Source organism: Camelus ferus, chromosome 10 (assembly GCF_009834535.1).
Source record: "Camelus ferus isolate YT-003-E chromosome 10, BCGSAC_Cfer_1.0, whole genome shotgun sequence".
Taxonomy (NCBI): Eukaryota; Metazoa; Chordata; class Mammalia; order Artiodactyla; family Camelidae; genus Camelus; species Camelus ferus.
In genome coordinates, this window is record NC_045705.1 from 47,310,111 (window position 1) to 47,331,085 (window position 20,975).

A 20,975-nucleotide genomic window follows, 5' to 3' on the forward strand; every position below is an offset into this window, starting at 1 on the left:
TACTCCTATGTTTTCTTCTAAGAGTTTTATAGTTTTAGTACTTAAGTTTAGGTCTTTGATCCATTCAAGCTCATTTTATATATGGTATAAAGTAAGAGTCCAACTTTATTTCTTTGCATGAGGATAACCAGTTTTTCAAGTAGCATTTGTTGAAAAGATGTCTTTTCCCCATTGAATAGTCTTAGCACCATTGTCAAAAATCAATTAACCATCTATGTAACAGTTTATTTCTGGGCTCTCTATTCTGTTTTATTAGTCTGTATATCTGTTCTTGTGCTAGTATCATACTGTTTTACTTACGCTGGCTTTGTAGTAAATCTGGAAGTCAGGAAGAGTGAGTCTTCCAACTTTATTTTTCTTTTTCAAGATTGCTTTGGCTACTGGGGCCATGTAATTCCATATAAATTTGAGGATTGACTTCCATTTCTGTGAGAAAGGTTGTTGGAAGTTTGGTAGAGATTTCCCTAACTCAGTAGATTGCTTTGTTGATCTTAACAATGTTAAGTCTTCCTGTCCATGAACATGGATGCCTTTCTATTTATTTAGGTCTTTTAAAATTTCTTTCAGAAATGTATTATAGTTTTCAGTGTACACATCTTTTGCCACTTTGGTTAGGTTTATTCCTAAGTATTTGATTCTTTTAGATGCTATTGTAAATAGCATTGCTTTCTTACTTTCCTTTTGAATTGTTCACTGCTGGGGTATAGAAACACAAGTGATTTTTGTGTGTTACTCTTATACTCTAAAACATTGCTAAATTTGTTTATTAGCTCTAGTAGCTTTCCTATGGATTCTTTGGGATTTTCTACACATAGGACCATGTCACATGCAAATACATATAGTTTTACCTATTTTTTACCAACTTGGATGTCTTTTGTTTGTTGGTTTCTTTTTCCTTCCCTCCTTCATTCCTTCCTTTCTTGTCTAAAAGTGCTAGCTAGAACTTCCAGTACAATGTTGTGTAGCAGTAGTGAAAGTGGGCGCAATTGTCCCTGATGTTAGGGGAAAAGCTTTCAATCTTCTACCATTGAGTGTGATGTTAGCTGTGAATTTTTAACAATTATCCTTTATCATTTTGATGAACTTTCCCTCTATTCCTACTTTTCTGAGAATTTTTATTATGTAAAGGTGTTGGATTTTGTCAAATGACATTTCTGCATCACTTGAGATGATCATGTGGGTTTTTCCCCATTGTTTTCTTAATGCTATGTATTACATTGATTTTTTTTTTTTTTAAGGTTGAACCACCCTTGCATTCCTGAAATAAGTCCTACTTTGTCATGGTGAATAATCCTTTTGATATGCTGTTGGATTCAACATGCTAATATTTTATTGAAGATTTTAACATTCACAAAGGATATTAGTCATTAATTTTCTTTTCCTGTGATGTCTTTATCAGGCTTTGGTGTCAAGGTAATGTGGGACTCATTACCTCATAGTTAGGAAGTGTTTCCTCTTTAATTTTTTTTGAAGATTTTGGAAGGATTAATGTTAATTTTTCTTAAATGTTTAGTAGAATTTACTGGTTTAGCCATCTCGTCCAGGACTTTTCTTTATTGGGAGGTTTTTGATTACTGATCCAATCTCTTTATTTGTTATAGGTTTGTTGATGTTATCTGTTTCTCCTTGAGTCAGTTTAGGCAATTTTTGTGTTTCAAGGAATATATCCGTTTCTTCTAGATTGTCTAATTTGTTGGTGTACAATTACTACTTAATACTTCTTTTTTGTTTCTGTTAGTGTTTATTGAGCACCATTTATTTGCTGATATGTATATTTGTGTATAAATATATGTATACATATATAAATATATATATTCTCATTTAATTTTTATAACAACTCTAAGATATAAGTGGCATTATATATTTGTTAAAAGAAAAAAGAAACTAAAATTCAAAGAAGTTAATTAACTTTCCAAGCTTTCCCATCTAAAAATTAGCAGAGATAGAATTCAGACTAAAGGTTTGAATATTTGATATTTTATACTCTTGCAGACATGATCTAAGTTTGAATATATAAAGAAAAGTCTAATTTATTTGTATGTGTATGTAAAAAATATGATTTATATGTATGGGGTTATCCAAATGACATCTTGTGAAGCTAGCACTAGCCATTTCCAACTCTTCTAGAAAATTTAAAGCAGAGGCATTTAACCACCACTGCTGAAAGACTTGGTTAATTAAGTCTATCTACTTGAAATTAAAGCATTTCTGAGGTTCTTGAGATTAGTATTCTCATTTTTTAAATAAGTGTTGAGGTCCAAGTAGAAAATATATAAGGTCACCTATATAAACTAACCTAGTTTTATGAAGATTTAGATTATTTTAACTGTGCCCTTCTTCATATATGAAGGCTATTTCATTGGTTAGCTATCATTAATACTTGAACTTTGAGTTGTTATTTTAAGTTAATTTCTAGAATGGGGATAGCTTTATATGATTTCATCATACTCATTTAGTTGCCACTGTAATAAATTCCACAATTTTCATATGATTGGCCAAGAGTCTGGATGCATCTATGAAATAAGTGAAGAAATTAAGATTGATCCTTGATTCTTAGCTTCTTTAAAGGTGTGAAAAACAATGCAGATGCTCTTAGAAAAAGTCCTGAGATCAATACTCTTCTTATCATTGACCTATTCATTGATGAATACAGGAGAAATTTAGCAGGAGAGAGAAAAGCAAGGTGATCACAGCAATATATATTATGATCCATGCCAATTTTTTTTTGTCCACTTGTTCTCAAAACAAATTAAAGTTTTTGTCTTATTTTTAGGATTCTAAATCTGTTACCCATTGCCTGCTAACTTCTGCTGCAATGTGATATCTCACAAAGATAAAATCAGATTGATTGTGGCAGTCCCTCAGAATTAAGAAGAGTTATAATATTTTGCTATTCTGAATACATGCATTCAGGCAAGATGCAATGTGACATGTCCAAGTCTGTATTGGTGGTTGTGATTGAAATATTTCCATATTGTGGCAAGAATAATGGTAGCTCATAAAAGTGGGGTCTCTCTATAAGTTTGGCAACTCATATAACTTACCATCATCCTGTGATACCACCACACAATAATCTGTGAGACTAGGGATGTGTAGTATATTTTTTCTTCTTTTTTTTTGAGGGTGGAAAATGAAGTATGAGACTTTGAGCCAGTCATTGAAGAATCTTTGAGTCCTGTCTCCTAGTTTAATATATTTTTCTTCTCTGTTCCTCCCAACTTCTCTAGATTTCCTCATAGGTTAATATCTGAAGTTAGTATCTCAGAAGACTACAACCATCCCAGTCCCTTGTCTTTCTGAAAAATCAAATTAAATGGACAGAATTTTACCCATGGAATTTTTGACTTTTTAATAAAAGTGATATTTATATCTGAATTACACAAACTAGAAGTATTCTTGTAGGAGGTAGCCTGAGTTTAAATGGGTACTGAGTTCGTGATACAAGCTCCTCCTTCTCCTGTGTTCCTAAGAAGTTTCGGCTTCATTTCAGTTACTCTGAAAATTAAAAAGCGTACTTTCTCTCATTCAGAAACACTTTCTGTGGAGCTGCTTTGATTCCAAAAGACTGTTGCTTATTGTGGCAAGTGAAACTAATGGTCAGGCAAAATTTCCATAGATTTTAAATCCTGGTTTTTACTTGTTTTGTAATCTTCGGGTAAAAATTTTCATTTCAAAAACCTTGAAGCCTGGGAAGATGGATTTATGGAATGGGCATTATTTCCCAAATTGGCTTTTGGAGGTTGTCTTCTTATATTAGAGGTAGCAAGGGCCAGATTACAGTGGTGCCTAAAGCCAACCTGTTCTAACAGGCTTCATTTTCCTTTGTACAAATTTAAAAAGAATGGGTCCTCACGCAAGCATTTCAAATCCAGAGACAAATTTGAAAAAAATTGCTACAACATGTTGACTGATTCATTGCCAAGTCAGCCACTGAGAACTTTTTCTTGATCGACTCTTAAGGAGGAGACAATTAAAGGGGAAGGGGGAGGACGTAATTTAAAAAACAAAACAAAACAAAACAAAACTCCACAATACTCTAAATCCCTCTCCCTCTTACATCTTCTCTTCTGCTTTTATTTTTCACCCATATCTTCTCCTTCTCTGGCCTTTTCCTTTTTCTTTCTCTCTTCTGATCATTCTCTGTGATATACTCTGTTGCTCTAATGTATTCATTTTTACTTTTGATATTGATACAATGATATGTTCTGGATAAATAGCTTTCCAAAGATTATATTCAGATATACAGATTCAAACCAGCAGAAAGGTTAAAAACATTTTAAAAATATGCTTGTCAGCAGTGGAAAGAAAGCTGTTTGTAGCCAGCAGGTGAGCTGGAGAGTACTACAGGGTGTGGTAGAGATAGTAATAAATTAGCTGGCAAGCCAAAAACTATAAAAAAAAAATCAGCTATTTCATAGCATAGAAGCATGACAGCTATGAAAAAAGGAGTGCCCCAGGGAATTCTTTTAGAGTTTGATTTTTTTAAAATATGTTTGACATGAAAAATGTTTTAGTACAAATAAAGCAACTGGTATTAAACCTACAGGGAGGGGGGTTATGGTTTGGAGTTAGTATGAATAATGCATGATATTTAAAGAAAGAACAACTCTAAAATGTTTTGGGAGGCAGTCCATGTTGCTGGTTGGAATGGTGATTTTTTCCTCTATTTTTGAAGCATCATTAATTCAACATCGCTTTGTGAGTTTTTTTAACCTGATAAGATATCAACCAAAGAAATACTGTTTGACTTAGATTAGGGTATTCTTTCTTCAGATAATTTAGTTTAAATATCAAGAAGATCACTAGAATTATTTAAGCATAAAGTGACAGTCATTTACTATAAAAAATAATTTGGCCTAGTTATCTTTTTTAAAAAGCTCATGTAGCACTGCAAACCAAAATCAACCTCATAGAAGGGGAAAAACAAGATCAGATATTTTGAACATTACTCCATAGGAGACCAGCACAATATAGTGTGAGTGAATGCATTGTAGCCGCGCTCCATATGCAATCAGAAGCCAATTGTTACTGGACTGTGTACAAGCACACACTGTGCTCAATGGTCTGATGAGGTATTATGGATATGATGCAAAGGGGCTGTGTAGATTAGAAGCTAACAATTTGTTAAAAGTGAAAGCAACTTAACATTTACATTGGGCTAGCTGAGTAGCACTTCATGTGGCAAACAGGATGAATGCCAAGGAACCAGGGTCACCAGGAAGGTTCCAGGTATTAGTGTCCATGCAGAAAAAGAGGTTTTATTGATTTCTAGTTGACTGCCTTTATTACTGTGATTATTTCTACATTTTTCATTATTATATTCAGCTTTTAGTGTGGAAAAGTTCATGCAAAACAGCATGATTATTATAAATGTCAAAAATGTGTGGAGGAACAGCCTATTAAAATATAGCCTAGAGATAGTCTATAACACTGACTTTAAATAAAGTATATGAAGCCAAAGTGATACTCCGTTAAATCACTGATATTGTGTAATTTATCCACAAGTATTAATTTCGATTTCAGTTACCACTATCACAATACATTCCTCATAACTTTCTCTTGGTTCTTCAGATTGCTCGTGGCACACACAGCCTGTGTTTTTAGGTCACAGAAGGTACTTCAGCCCCCTTGTTTGGGGGTGATCTGGAGTCAGAAACATATTAAGACATTGATCGCTGCTGAGCCATGCTCAGTTTCAACCAGACTTTCAATGCATATATCACATATAAAATGTGTGGCTGTTTAATCAAATCATCATTAAAAAAAAAAAGATAAGTGCCTAGTGAGTGTGCATGATTCTGTACTAGGTTCCATGAGAAGTTAGTGCAAAAAAACACGGTTTCCACTCTATTTGGGATACCAGGCGTTTCACAGAATGTTGGCAGATAAGATTAGCTTCTCTCTTACCCCTATCAAATTAAAGAGGTGGCATTTAAATTTTTTTCCTCTGTTTTTTATAAAATAAAGGTTAGGTTTATGGACAGTCAATAGCTCTTAATCTTTTTTTGGACTGTAATACTCTGCCTTGCCTACCAGGCCAAAACTTTTTGTTGTTTTAATATAAAAGCCTTAATGCTTTCTCAGTGAACTGAATGTCAGCCTGGCTTTAAGATATTTTTTCACTCTTAAAAAAATGATGTATTACAAGATTTGTAATGGAGTGAACATGCTCGAATTGCACATTTAATTTTTTTAACATCACATTCATGTTTTGCCAGTTTGCCTACCAGCTATCTGTTAACAAAAAGTTCCAAGGCAGCACTGCAAGTCTGTGCCCAACTAAGCCTTTTGTTTCTGCAGATGTTTGGGCTTAGAGCAATGTTGTAAAGCTCAGGCAATCCAAGGACCATGTTTGTACTTGTCTGCTGCGATTCCCTGTGCATTGTCTAAACCTGTATGCATTGTTCTTTCCGACAGGTGATAACTACCCCGTACAGTTCATTCCGTCAACAATGGCAGCTGCTGCTGCTTCTGGACTCAGCCCTTTACAGCTCCAGGTAAGTGCCAGAAGAAAAAAATGTGGGATATGAGCCAGTACTTTAGTGGAAAACTGCTAACCAGCTGTATGCTAAATAATGGCCTGAATGTTAAATAATTTTTTAAGCATAGCCTAGAAGGATTAACACCTTATATACTTACCATACTGCAAATAGAAGAGAAAACTGTCAGTTTCAATATTTTTAAAGGAAAAATGACATTATGACTTAGTACTATATACTGTCTACTGGGTGAGTTAATGGCTTTACAATTTTTTTATGGCTAGTTGTTATTGGGTATCTTAGCTTTTTCCTTATCAATTCTTCATCCATGTCTCCATTTATGTCCAGATTAGCTCTTACACATAAGCATCAAAACAGAAAACAATGTTGGATATTTTCCTTCTTGTAGCTTATAGAATAGGGGGTTGTTATTACCAAATTAACTATTTGGTAAAATGTAAACACACTGCTCCTGATTATGTGTATCCTCATCTCCATCCTCATCCTCATGCCAGGTCAAAAGTCTGGGTATGGTGTCTGACCAAGTTCTGGATTCGTGTTCTTTACCTATAAAGCTAAGCTTGCAGAGAAGGTGTTTTGGAAGCTAATGTAAAAAAGTCATTTGCACCTTATCTTCTTCACAGTAAAACGGGGGCTAATAATAAGACTGGGTGATCTTTCTACCCTTCTAACACTGCCATCTTAATGGAAAATTGACTTGAAATATGAGTGTATATTTTAACAAAAACAAAAAGATAATATCATTAAAGTAATGGTTAAACCTTCAGTATTTGAGCATTTAGAAAATATATGATAATAAATTTCAATACAGCGGAAATTTTTAAGATGGGTTTTTATTCTTATAATTTACTGTGATTATTTTGAATGTTTCTTAAATGATCTAGGGAATAGCACATAACTAGGCATTTTTACTTCTTCTTTGCTATTCCCTGTGTGATTTGAACATAAAACATGTACAAATATTTTACCATGAAAAAGCATCATTTTGAGCATTCTCAATTGAGTCTACAAATAAATAATTTTTGCAATATTTGGAGAAATTTTTGTCATAAGCCTCATCTAGAAAGTCTTGAAGATGTTATCCATTATGGACTGACTAGTAGAGTTGGATATTTTGCCTAATAGAAGCAGTGCCCTACCTCTCTTCCAAACCTTCGTCTTCTCCACTACTAACACTGGAATTTACTGCAGTAGGTAAAAATCTAAAAAGAAACCTCACTCATAGTCAACCTAACCTATTTCTCCTTTTTCCATAGCTATGCTATTGAGTGTCAAGATTCTTGAGTCAGAGGCAGAAATAAGACACTAGTACCATTATTTTATCCTATAACCAAGTTTCTATGAGAGTGTCTGGGTCCTAAACCTACCTTCAATTCCTTGGTGTGGTCAATACCCTGGATTTAGAAATGTGTGTTCTGTTTCATGAGTTCTGACAGTATGTTTTGTCTTTTTTTTTTTTTCTGAATATGCTACTAAACAGAAGGGTCATGTCTCCCACCCACAAATTAACCCAAGGCTAAAGGGCCTAAGTGACCGTTTTGGCAGGAGTTTGGACACCTTTGAACATGGTGGTGGCCACTCTTACAACCACAAACAGATTGAGGTATGAATGCTTCCATTGGTGCTTCATTGGGTGGGGGACTGGATTGTTCAGTCATATTCTTGGCTTTTTTAAAAAGTGGCAAACACTCAACCTAAACACTAATGTGCAGTCTTTCCCTTTTTCTCATTCCTAAGGAGGCTCATTTTTGCTGCTCCTTTTCTTTCAGAGAAAAAGGCAAATCCCAAACCAACACCCCTGAATTAGGTTGTTTATTGCTATATATTTAGGCAAATTCTCTACATTGTAAGTGTTGTCAAAACCATCTTTATTTCCCTTACTCTTTTTTATGTATAGTACTGCATAGTATTTAAAAAACACTTAAACATTAAAGAAAAATCTCATTTGACCATATAAAAACCCTGTAGAGTTGATAAAATATAATTCTACTTTTATAGAGAAAACAACAAAGGCTCAGAGAGGTCAATTATTTAACCAAGGCTATAAAATATACTTAATGAGTCAGAATTGTCACTCAGGATGTCTAAATCTACCTAATTCAGGCTTCCTAATTTAGTTTTCTCTGGCTGAAGTGGGGATGAGTGCCTGGGCCTGACTGTTTGCTTTTTGCCCCATAAACTTCTATAGTATCCTTTACATATTTACCTTCCAATAAAGCTCTTTGTTATTTTTGTGGGATATTCTTACTACATGGGAGAAGATGGCTCACATGGCTCTTTTGAAAACCAAGCCCTTTTCTGTTATAGGGCCCCAATCTTACTCTCTCCAGTATCAAGCTTAGTTCTTCTCCTGAATCATTAGAGTAGCTCTCTGGGACTGTCAGATCCTGGCAAGTTGCCAGCTATCTGGAATCACCAAAAAAAATGGAGACAGGTTACCTCACACTGAAACAAACTTTAACTTTCTGAGTTAGATGTAATACTAAATGTTATGTTCTAACCTTGGATGGGAAACTCAAAACAAGAAAGTAATTCCATCTAGCAAAGTTGTATATTCAGCTCCTGTTGGCTCTGCCAGTTCCTATGTATTAAACACTATGTAATCACTAAGGTGTCTCTTTGACATTATCTTCTCTGCTTGCTTTTGAATCTGCATTTTTGGAAAATGATACAGAAAGCTCACTTCTAAGGAGAAGGAAGATGACAAGATCAAAGGCCACCTTAGAAGTAGCCTAAGGAAGAGTTCAGAATTGTTGCCTGCCTTCCTCTTTCCCTTTCCCTTTCCCTTTGATATGAGAAGCATATTGGGGGATCCCCCCAGACATGACAAGGCATATACTGTTAGAGTATCTGTTGTCTTCTCTACCGCCAGAAGGGAGTTCTTCTCTAATGCTTTCTTTTGGCCGTAGAGAAGGTGGCGTATTTCTGGACATTCTGAAAATCTACTATGCTTAGGATTGCTCAACAGAGACATAACTGGACATTAGGAAAAAGCCTTTCCATGTGATGACAGTTAGCAAGCTTACTTACTCAGGATAGTTTGTTGGAAGAATGTGAAAGCAGGTGGCCTTGGCTCAAATTCAAAACTTCCTCTCCTCTTTGACTTTTATTTTCTCTAGAGGTATTAAGTTCCATCCCATCAACCTTCCCTTAGCCAATTTTCTACCCAATCTCTTCTTTTACTGATTTTCCACTTAGGTTGACTTCTCCCCGTGCCACCGTCACAGACCCCTGATGCTATCAAATCTGGCTTCTGTTGGGTTTCTGGAACGTGAAGTCATATATGTGAGTGCCAGATCTGTGTAGTGCTGTAGGAGCGCCGATCCAGGAGCACAACATATGCCACATGTCTGTCACTTTAATTAGGCTAAATACAGAACCTGTGAAGGCGGGGGCCGTCACAGCTTTGCAGTTTAAGTTTGAGCTGGTTTGAGAGTTTCCTAGGTTTTTGTTTATTCTTGCACTGTTCTCTGGCTTTCACTTTTTGGACTTTTTCCCTGCATGTCAGAAAAACTTTGCTCTGTTTGCTTGTATGGTACACTACTTAGAAAAGATTGACCTTGTTTGAAAGGCAAGTTTCTCGAATGTTCCTGGTATATGTTTATTGGAATTTCTATGAACAACACAGTAGACATCCATATCTAAGCTGCTGCAGACCCTAACATTTTAAATCTTGAGCAAAAGTAGGGAGAAAATTTAATAATACCTTGCTTTATTGATTTTAAAGTCTACTTTCTTTTCTAGCTAGGATATTCTCTACACCTTTAACAGGCTAAAATGTCACAGCTCTGTAAACAATTATGATCATGATAAATTGTGGATACTAAGCAAGCATTACAACATTGCAGTTACAGTTATACTCTGGAAGCCTGGAATTTTGCTATCAATTAGAAAAAAGATATTTAAAGTGGAAAGATCTTCCTTCCATTAGTCCAGTTCTTTTTATTTCTTTTCTTTTTTTTTGTTTATGTCTCCTGTATTATTACCCAGGAACTTTATTGTTTTGCTTCTCAGATTTAAAACTATAATCTCCTAGAAATAATTTTTTTATCGAAGTATTGTTGATTTACAATATTGTGTTAGTTTCAGAGGTACAGCAAAGTGATTCACTTATATATATATTTTTTCAGGTTATTTTCCATGATAGATTATTACAAGATATTGAATATGATTTCCTGTGCTATGCAGTAAATCCTTGTTGATTATCTATTTTCTTTTCTTTCTTTCTTTAAAATAAGAAAGACGCAAGAAAGATTTTTCTTTTTCCTTTTTTCTTTCTTTTCTTTTCTTTCTTTTTTTTTTTTTTTCTTTTTTGTACTCTGTGCTGATCTAAGGCCTGATTTTCTCTGCCTCAGGGGCACAATATTAGGAGAGAGAAGGCCAAAGAATGCTATTTTTAGTTGAACAGTTCAGCAGATGGAGGCATGAATACCCATATATCTGAAGGTTGAGGGGCTTGAACCATTAATTTTGATAATGTATTTAACCCTGGGAACAATCAGAAACTGCAACTCTAAGGTTACAGTGCTTTTGACCTTTAGAAACAGAGGGCACTTGCTACAGTAAACAATATATTATATTGCTACTTATTCCAATTCTCTACCGGTATAAATTTCAGGACCAGTTGCCATTTGCTTTCCTCAGCTATGTTAGCATTGGTCCTTCAAGTAAGTCAAAAAAGGGGACCAGTATAATGAGGCAGTCATGCAAATATGGCCTTTAAATAGCTAAGATGTTAGATTGTTTCTCAAGAAATATTGTCTGAGAAAGTAAGCTCAAATGACTTTTTATTTTAATGAAAAAGTGGTTTTAGTGTATTGATTCATTATGTGGTTACTTTCAATATGATAGATCCTTAGAGTAATTTTGTTTTGTTTTGTTTTTTAATTGAAAGTATTGTTGCCTCATAGTTGTAGTTTATATTAAATACAATCTGGCTCTGTGTCACGCAAAGTGGTACACCTGTCTCGTCCCTTCTTATTAAATGATGCATGCTTCTCTTTAGCAAATACAGCAGTTAAATATCACACAGTTTAAAAATTTCTAATTAAAATATCTCCACATGTATGCATATTGGTAATGTATTATTTTAATCCATTTATTTTGTTTATGAAACAGTGACATATGTTTAGATTGTGAAATATATGAGCCTTAAAAAATCACTTTATTGAAGAAAATTAATTTCTACAATACTGTCTCGGTAATGTGTTCTCTCACCCAGTCAGTCACTGGCGGCACTGCCAGTCTTAATGTTGGGTAGACACACTTAGCATTACAGTCCTGGAAAGAAGCAGTAACAGTTCTTTTTCTTAGCTCCAAATGGTAAGGTTTTCTTTCTTTCTTTCTTTTCTTTTTTATTTACTCATTAATTCAAACCTGTCCCCCCAAAGCACTTTTTGTTGCCTTTTTTTTTTTAATACAATGAAGGATGGGACTGAGTGCATGTATAAGGGATTCTGAAAGACCAATCAAAATTAAAAACAAGCTAGTTACCTTTTCAAAGTTAGACATAGTAATTTGTTTGTCAGCAGGGAGATGTTTGGGTCAGCCCTGAAATAAAGTGACTGTCAGCAGTTATTCCTACAAGACAAGTAATTTCACTCAATGTATTACTGACAGATTGCTCACTTCTCTGAATCACCAGAGAAAACAAACTTAATATTGTTACAGGCAGAGTTTCTGTCTTCATTAGCCTCAGAGAATGATTTTTATCGAGCATTCAAAGCCTACCAAGCTTTAGTTGGAACATATTTTAACAGACAAGTTCTTATAATTATAGTATAGGTGGTAGCCTACATGAAAGGAATTAAATATGAAAATTAACCAAATGTAAATACATTTTCATTTTTATGTGATGGGCATTCTGTGTAGTTAGGAAACATATGAGGAAAGGAGTATAATTAGAGCCTTAAAACACTAGGAAAACCTATCAACCATAAGTTATTCTTAAATGAAACCATTCAAGTCTTGCGAAGTTTGCAGAGATGGAGGAGAACAATTGAATTTTTGTAAAAGTGAGTACAGACACATATTTTACTTAAATGATATTGTCAATTTTTATGCTATAGACGGAAAATGAAGAAGTGCCCATCAACACTGAGAACACTCTATTTCTATTTAGTTCCAACCTAAATGTTTGTATTTAGATGCTCTTCTCTGGCTCATAGCCTGTCTTCTTGTTTGCAATTGTAAACATGCCACAATTCTGTGGAGGAATGAGAAGGGTGAGTTAGATGTGCCGGGTGGGCTTCAAAGGTTGTGATTTCTAATAGTGAGATGAATAAAGAGTTGATTAGAGTGACCTATTACTAGCTACCTGATGGAGAAAAAAATAATGCACTGATTCAAAGCTTGTTCTGACGATGCCACCCAGGGGGCTGTGCTTTGAGGGGAAATGCTTCCTTTTCTCTTAATCGGCCTTCCCTCACCCACTTTGAGTTTAACAGTGTGATGGAATTTGGAAGGACCTTTCAGCTGGGATTAGATGAACTATGGACTAATGGAATGATCTCCATTTTGGAATCAGAATCTTGGATTAGAGTTTTAGCTATTACTTATTTGCTATGTTACACTGTACTGTTCTCAGATTACCTTCTTTTTTCCAGCTTGTTCATTGTAAAAAAGGGGATAATGTTTATTCTCAGGGTTGTTGTGAATAGTAAATGGGTTAATGAGGCATGTATTAGATTTCCATAAAAACGTTATCAGAGTAGGAAAGAACTTCCCAACATTCCAATAAGCAATCAATTCTACTTTAGCTTTGCTGCCTAAAGTGTTTCTGAGGGACAGTTCTAATCTACCATAATGTGTCACTGAATTCAGGGATTTTTGTCTGTTTTGTGTACCAATGATGCCTGGGACAGTATTTGGTAAAATGAACGAATTAGTGAATTTCCTCTTTGGTGATCATCTGGGACTCAAGTTCCTATGAAATCTTTTTTTTTTTTTTATGTTCAGTCAAGTGCTCTGTTACTAGGAGGCATTATTAAATGACTACATTTCTAGGTAGGCTTTTAAACAAAAATGGCAGGTATCAAGTGTATCCTGATGGATGTTGGATTTTCTCTTAGAAATTTGATTTTCAGTTGATTTTTAGGTAATATCTAAAAGCTGAGAGAGTACAGCTCTTCTCACTAAGCTCTGTTAATCACTGTGTTTAAATTATTTGATTGATGGGATGTTTAGCTGTACTCACAGAAATGGTTTAGTAGGAGCCCAAGACCTTGGAATTACAAAATTAGTGCAATTCTCTATCTTTTCTAATGTAACATTTCCAGCAACATTCATTTAGCTCCAGCCTCACTAATTAATCTACTCAACAGGGAACTCCCAGTGTGTGAATGCTTGTATTTAAATAGACTGATTGTAAGATATAGTGGTTTCTAAAATAGTAACAGGTACTTCTATTCCTGTTATTACCAAACTAGAGTTTTGAAGTAGTGTTTGGTTGGTATCATGTATCATGTATCTGTATGTTTATCTGTTATAATGAGCTACGCTGGAATTCAGAGAGATGATGCAATTAAGGATATAGTGGAAAGTTTAAAAGCAAAACATTCTAGTGCCTTAGAAAAAGCTTCACTCCAGTTTCCAACCATAGAGTAAGTCAGGAATTTGGAAGGACCTTTCAGCTGGGATTAGATGAACTATGGACTAATGGAATGATCTCCATTTTGGAATCAGAATCTTGGATTAGAGTTTTAGCTATTACTTATTTGCTATGTTACACTGTACTGTACAGGAAATGCAGCACTTAGGAAATTTAAATCAGAAGAAGTTACTATGAAATATTTTGACATGTTAGGTAACAGAACAGATGGAGCAGGACAAAAACATTTTTTAAACCACTGTATTAAGGTATGATTGACATACAAAAAGCTGCACATGTTTAATATATACAGCTGGATGAGTTTGGAGATAAGTATATATCCATGAAACAATACCACAATCCACGCCATAAACATATCCATCCATCCAAAAGTTTCCTTCCAACATTATTATTATTATTATTTGGTGTGATAAGAACATTTAACAAGATTTACCCTCCTAGCAAGTTTTTAAGTATACAATGCAGTATTATTAACTGTGGGCTTTGTGCTCTACAGTAGATCTCTAGGACTTATTTATTTTGGGTAATTGAAACTTTGTGCTCTTTGACTAATACTTCCTGTTTTCCCTCTTGCGCCCTCTGCAACAACCATCCTACTCTCTGATTCTATGAGTTTGGCTATTTTGGATTCCTCATATAAGTGGTATCACATAGTATTTTTCCTTACGTATCTGGTTGATTTAACTGAGCATAATGCCTTCCAAGTTCATCCATGTTGTTGCAAATGGCAGGATTTCCTCCTTTTTAAAGGCTGAATAATATTCCATTTAATGTATGTATATTATATTTTATTTATCCATTCATCCATCAATGGACATTTAGGTTGCTTCCATGCCTTGGCTATTGTTAATAATGCTACAAAGAACATGGGAGTGAAGGTACCTCTTTGAGATATTGATTTTAATTTCTTTGGAGATATATCCAAAAGTTTCAGGCCTAATATTTAAAATTTTAATACATTTCAAGGTAATTGTTGTGTATGGTTTAAGATAAAGGTCCAATTCCATTATTTTGCTTGTGGGTACTCAGTTTTTCCAATGCCATTTATTGAAGAAACTATCCTTCCCTCATTGGGTATTCTTGTTACCATTGTCAAATCATCTGGCTGTATTTGTGTAGGTTTACTTCTGGGCTCTCTATTTTGTTCCATTGGTCTATATATCCATTTTATGGCAGTAGCACCCTGTTTTGATTACTGTAGCTTTATGATATATTTTGAAATCAGGAGATGTGATTCCCCCAGCTTTGTTCTTGTTCAAGTTTGGTTTGGATATTTGGGGTCTTTTGTTTTGCATGTGAATTTTAGAACTTTTTAAACAATTTCTTTAAAAAAATGCCATTGGGATTTTGATAGGGATTGCACTGAATCTGTAGATCACTTTGAGTAGTATAGACATTTTAACAGTTTTAATTATTCCAATCCAAAATATGTTTAAGTGATATATTAATTAAAAGGGGTTTGGAAGCTACAGTTGGATAGACTCCCATCATAGATGTGCCCCAGTGGAAGGGTAAAACTTTTGAACAGTAGAGCTAGCACATAATTACCATTCTGCCAGTCCTTCCTTTCTGTTTTATTTGCAGAAAATTTCATATGCTGCAGGTATGTATGTTTGTGCAAATCCATCCAAAATGGAAATTCAGGGAAAATTTGTAATGATTTAAACTCTCTGTACTGATTTGAAACTGTCTTCCTTTGTTTTGACTGTTCTAGATTAATAGGATTAGGATAATTAGATCCTTTTACATATCTTCCAAACTTAAATGGCACTAATGATAGATTCTTTTCTCAATTAAACATAAACAAACAAGCAGTGAACATCTACCGTACTAAGTATCTACTGTATCAGGTTTATGGATTTAAAAAATTCATGCATTTCCTTCTTCCATACCTCTCTCATAGTTGGTGACATCAGTACATCCATCTTGAGTCACATTGAGAGGAATTAACATTCTTTTTTTCCAGCTTTATAAACACTGATTTTTTAATATTTATAGTCATTTAGTGCTGGTTTAGCTAGGTATTTGCATTTACTTTTAATAAACAAAAATGGAGACAAAATAAAGCAAGATTTATTTTATTTCTTAAGGCCTCCACCCTCTTGATAATTTGGTGAAGCAAAGACTCAAGTAAGAATTCTTAATTTCCAGTAAACTGCACTGAGTTAATTTCTTATTGTGTGTTTCTCTTATAGCACCAGCTATATTTAATACCTGTAACTCACCTTTGATGTCATACTATAATTTAACCTAGACCATGACCCTTGGTACTTTATCATAATTTCCCTAATGCTATAAATCTTGAGCAGAATGAACCGAAACAAAAATAAATGATGCATATGTATAGAGATTTTATTGCTTAAAATGTATACACGTGTTGACTATCTCAAACCCTCCCAAGTGCAAACGTATAGTGCTCATTTGAAGCCAGTTTGAAATAGAGTTGCTTTTAATCTAGAAAAATCCATTTTGGGACTATATAGCAAGTTTTCACTCTAATTTACTTTTTCATTTAAATTAAAGAAACAGTGAAGTATTATATCCTTTCTCTTAAAATTCTTATTAGTTGAAATTACACCTAATTAGCTTTGAATTACTATTACAATGGCATAAAACTTACTGTATCTTAGAGTTACATCAAAATCTTTTTTAAAACAGAAGCTTATAAATGATCATGCTCAGGAAATTTGAAAAATTTGTATGAAAATTGAGATAACAAATTTACTTACTCAATTATTTAACAAATATTTATTTAGTGTCTGTAATGTGCCAGGTATTATTCTAGACCAGTGCTCCTCAGCTGGAGGCAGTGTTGCCCCCTAGAGTTCAGTTGACAATGACTGGAGACAGTTTTGATTGTTACAACTTGGGGTGGGGGTGGAGATACTATTGAAACCTAGTGAGTAAGGGACAGGGATGCTGCCAAATACCCTGCTGTGAACAGGTCAGTCCCCTCCTCCAGCAAAGAATTATCCAGTCCAAACTATCAGCAGTACTGAGGCTGAGAAAACCTGTTTTAGGTACCGGAGAAATACCAGTGAGTAAAACAAAGTCCTTGCCCTCATGGAGTTTACATGCTAGTTGGGGAAAGAGAAAATAGGGAAAGGAATATTTAATAAAGGGTTGGGATTGCAAATCTTACTCATCGTAACAGAAATATCCCACCTACCTATCTACCTGAACCAGTATGGGCAGATTTTTTAAAAATTGAGACCTATGTGATTATTCTTAGTTCCTTGTTTCACTTGGATCTTCAAAACTAAGACTTTTATTCTAGCCAGTCACTTCTGGCTAGAACAGTCACAATTCTCCTCAGGCTCATTTATTCAATTGTATTAAGTACAACATATACTCTGGCTTTCAGTAAAGGGATGTTGTTTCTGACTATAATAATATATAAGTCTATCTTTCAGAGTAAAGTAAATATGAAATTTGGTAAGGACCTGGGAGCTATTCATTAGTTTTTATAGGATACTATTTACTGAGATCTCATAGGACAAGTGGAATCATTCTTGGCAAGGAACCTGTATTTGATGTGTGAATTGGATATTACAAAGGAAGCCTGACTTTCTAAAAACAAAACAAAACAGATTTAAGAGTAGTATGAATATTATATGTATGTATACATATTACATAGTCCTATTAATAAACAATTTCTATTCAGGCTTTATAATAAATATGCTTTAATGTTATTCCCATATTTTATAAGAAAATGAGGCTCAGATGGGTTAAGTGACTTGGACCAGATTACTCATCTATTAAACAAAATAAGACTATAATACATACTTAAGTGCATTTTAAAATTTACTTCTTGACCTGGATTCTTTGCTTTAAACTCTGCTGTCTGTAGGTATATAGGAAGCAGTCATTTAGAAGCTTTCTTGCATAACTTATTCTCCTCTTATTATAATATTCAAGTGAATTAAATTATGAAAGGAAAAATTTCAAAGTTAACATGACATTCTTGGGATCTCAAAGAGTTCACGTATCTGCCAAATTTCTGGTTAACTGTCCAGAGGAAACTTCAAGCCTAATAGAATTGACAAAGATAAGAAGAACTATCATGAAATACGTCTTATTCTGTAGCTTTCTTTTGAGAAAAACGCTTAGAATGTTTTTGCTGAATGCCAGAGTCCTATTCTTTGGAGAGTTTCTGGGCCTGTCTTATCATTTCAAAGTTTTGATGAGTCTCCTGGAGTAGCTGGGGAGTGTGTCCTTGCCCATCCCCAGCCTGCGCTGCCCTCTGAGCACGTTCAGCAGGTTGCATGCCAGCAGATGAAGCAGATGTTCAACCATCCTGGAATGGAGCGCCTGCTGCATCAGGAGCTGGGGATTCCTCCTGACATCTGGACGTTGCTGGGTCGGGATGCCTGCCTCTGGCCAGGCGGCCGTGGGGGCTGTGGGGCGGAGAGCATGGAGTCTTTGCCGCTCTTTAAGCGATTAGTGCACTGAAGCAGCAATAATGTTGAATTATCGCTTGGCTGCTTTCTTCTCAGGAATCTTGGGACAATAGGAGAGTCAGGAAGGAGCATTTACAGTAAAGTCATGTTCGGAGAGACAAGACTAATTATAGAGTATTAAAGAGCTTTATTTTAAGTGATTTAATTTACAAATAGCTCTGGACAGTGTATGAAACTTTTTAGAACCATAAACCCAGTAGCTTAAAGAGACTTTTCTAATTAAAAATGGCTAGTACAGAACTATTATTTCAGCAATTTTCTAGTTTTAGAGTCTGGTCAAGTTTTGCCACTGAAGATGCTGCATCTGCTAAAAAGAGAAAATTTACCAGTACTTGTAGCTGCTGGGGAAAAAGTCTCTAACTTGAGGAGAAGGATGACTTTTGGGTAAGAGATTGACTGGATTCTGCACTGACCTACAGTTTCACTTTGTCACACTGAAAACTGGTCTGCATTTGCTACCCAGAGCTGAAACCATCTGTTACACCAATTTCCTTTATGATAGGTGTTACTTAAGCACAATGGATGTGGAAATGGGTAGTTTAAAATGTATTTTGCAATGAACAGTTGTCACATTATGTTGCTTTTCCTCTTATAATTTTTCATTAGTGAGACCTCTGTGCTCAAAGGAGCCTTCTTATAAACAGATTATGGCCATTTGTGTTCACAGTAATATATTGGAGAATGCTGTGTTGCTCTCACTTAACCTCTCGTATTCTGAGGGGGTTATATTTAATTAAGACTGGTGAGAGGCTGACCTGAGAGGCTGTAGAAAGTGATTGAGCTGCGTTTTCCAAGCTCTGCTCTAGTCATCTGGGAGAGAAATAAAAAAAAAAAAATTGGAAAATACTATTTTCTGAAATTCCCTCTAACTAAGCTGTATTTCAACGGGCCATTTAATGCTCAAATGGACAAAGGTATTACTTCAGTCATTGAATTGTATCAAACTCCTTCTCAGAGGCCCAGTTTAAAAACTCTGTAGGAAAAGAGGTTTAGCATCACGTTCTCAATGGATTATCGCTTGGTCTGCTTACAAATAAAAAAGCAAATACATTTTTTTAAAAAGAAAGAAGAAACACTCACTGTCACTAAATGGAATGGACCATGTGCCCCAACCAGTCCTCAGTGCACCAGGATTGCCCCCCAGAGTTTAGGAGCTCCTTAGACCACATAGAAAAAGATACTGTTTGTTCTCTGCAGTGTTGCTGTTACCTGCTCAGAACATCTTCATATCAAGGAAGTGTTTGCTGCAGGGCCCAAGGGGCAGTCCCTGAATAATGAATGCAAAGTTATGTCATTGGCTTAGACATAGCACAACAGAGAGAGTGAGAGCAAGAGTGGGAAACTTTATTGAGATAGTAGAGGCCTAGATGTGACTGATTTGGGTGGAAGTCCCCAACTTCTCCATCTATTTATCAATAATTTTAATAAAGAGGCATTTCTTAGTTGCAGAGCAAAATGGTCATACATAATTCAGCTATGTTCAACCATATCATTCTTGATTTTAGATCCACCTCTGCCATGTTTCCTGATTATGGAACACTATGACCAGATACAGATAGACCTCCCTGTGAAGCAGGAAAATGACTATATATCGTCGGGTGATGATTTGCCACCATGTATTCAGACACCATGCTCACTCTTTATTAGAACAACTAGCTTGTTCTCTGATATGTTTTCTGTCTAAACAATAGTGAATGACTTGGAGATTTCAAGAAATCAGTGCTTCTTGGTTCCACAAGTCTTCTTAAGTTAAAAGAACTAAGTGAGCATGAGCTAATGTCCTCTGAACCGCAGTCTCCTCAGCTATGAAATGAGGATAATGACACTTTCCATATTGTGAGGATCAAATGAGGTAACCTAAGCCAGTCAGCTAGTCTCTACATCCTTATGCTTGTATCTCTTATTAATTCATTAATTCAACATATTTAAATGCATGTACTAGGTACTTTAGATACTCTATTAAACAAGCAAGCCAAACAAGTTTTTGCCCTTTTATAATAGCCTAGGGAGAAAATCAATTAGATGAGCATTTCTTCAGTGATAAGAAAGGTGACATGGCTGATCATTTGGAATCTCTGTATAAGTATACAAATTTATTGATTGACCGAGATGACTGTGTATAGGCTCTTTGAAATCCTTTTGTTCTAAAGCCATTGCCTGATGACCACTTGCTTCTGAGCTCACAAAGCATGAGACCCAGTGCAGTGCTCTTTAGCAAGAAGTGATGGTCAGGCATCAGTTAAGGTACTTTAAACTGGACTTCCCACCAATCAAGAAAAAGTGCCACCATTTTGAAAGAAAAACCTTCACAAATAGACAATGAGATTGTAAAATTGTATAGGTTTTCAGAGCTAGAAAAGCCCTCAAAAGCTTTGAGAGTCAAATCCTAACTCTACCAGTGGTTCC

At 35.1% G+C, this 20,975-nt stretch overlaps 1 protein-coding gene across 27 annotated transcripts in view; it reads left to right on the forward strand.

The window, feature by feature from the left end:
* SOX6 (SRY-box transcription factor 6) overlaps window positions 1-20,975 on the forward strand; it is a 556,391-nt gene that overhangs the window by 438,322 nt on the left and 97,094 nt on the right. For 16 of the 27 annotated variants that reach the window (XM_032488948.1, XM_032488938.1, XM_032488944.1 and 13 more), the window contains 3 exons: window positions 6,418-6,497; window positions 7,981-8,103; window positions 9,699-9,785. In XM_032488948.1, coding sequence (XP_032344839.1) covers window positions 6,418-6,497; window positions 7,981-8,103; window positions 9,699-9,785 — 290 coding nt within the window. The remainder of the gene's footprint in view (window positions 1-6,417; window positions 6,498-7,980; window positions 8,104-9,698; window positions 9,786-20,975) is intronic. The other 11 variants (XM_032488956.1, XM_032488954.1, XM_032488955.1 and 8 more) reach the window with 2 other exon arrangements.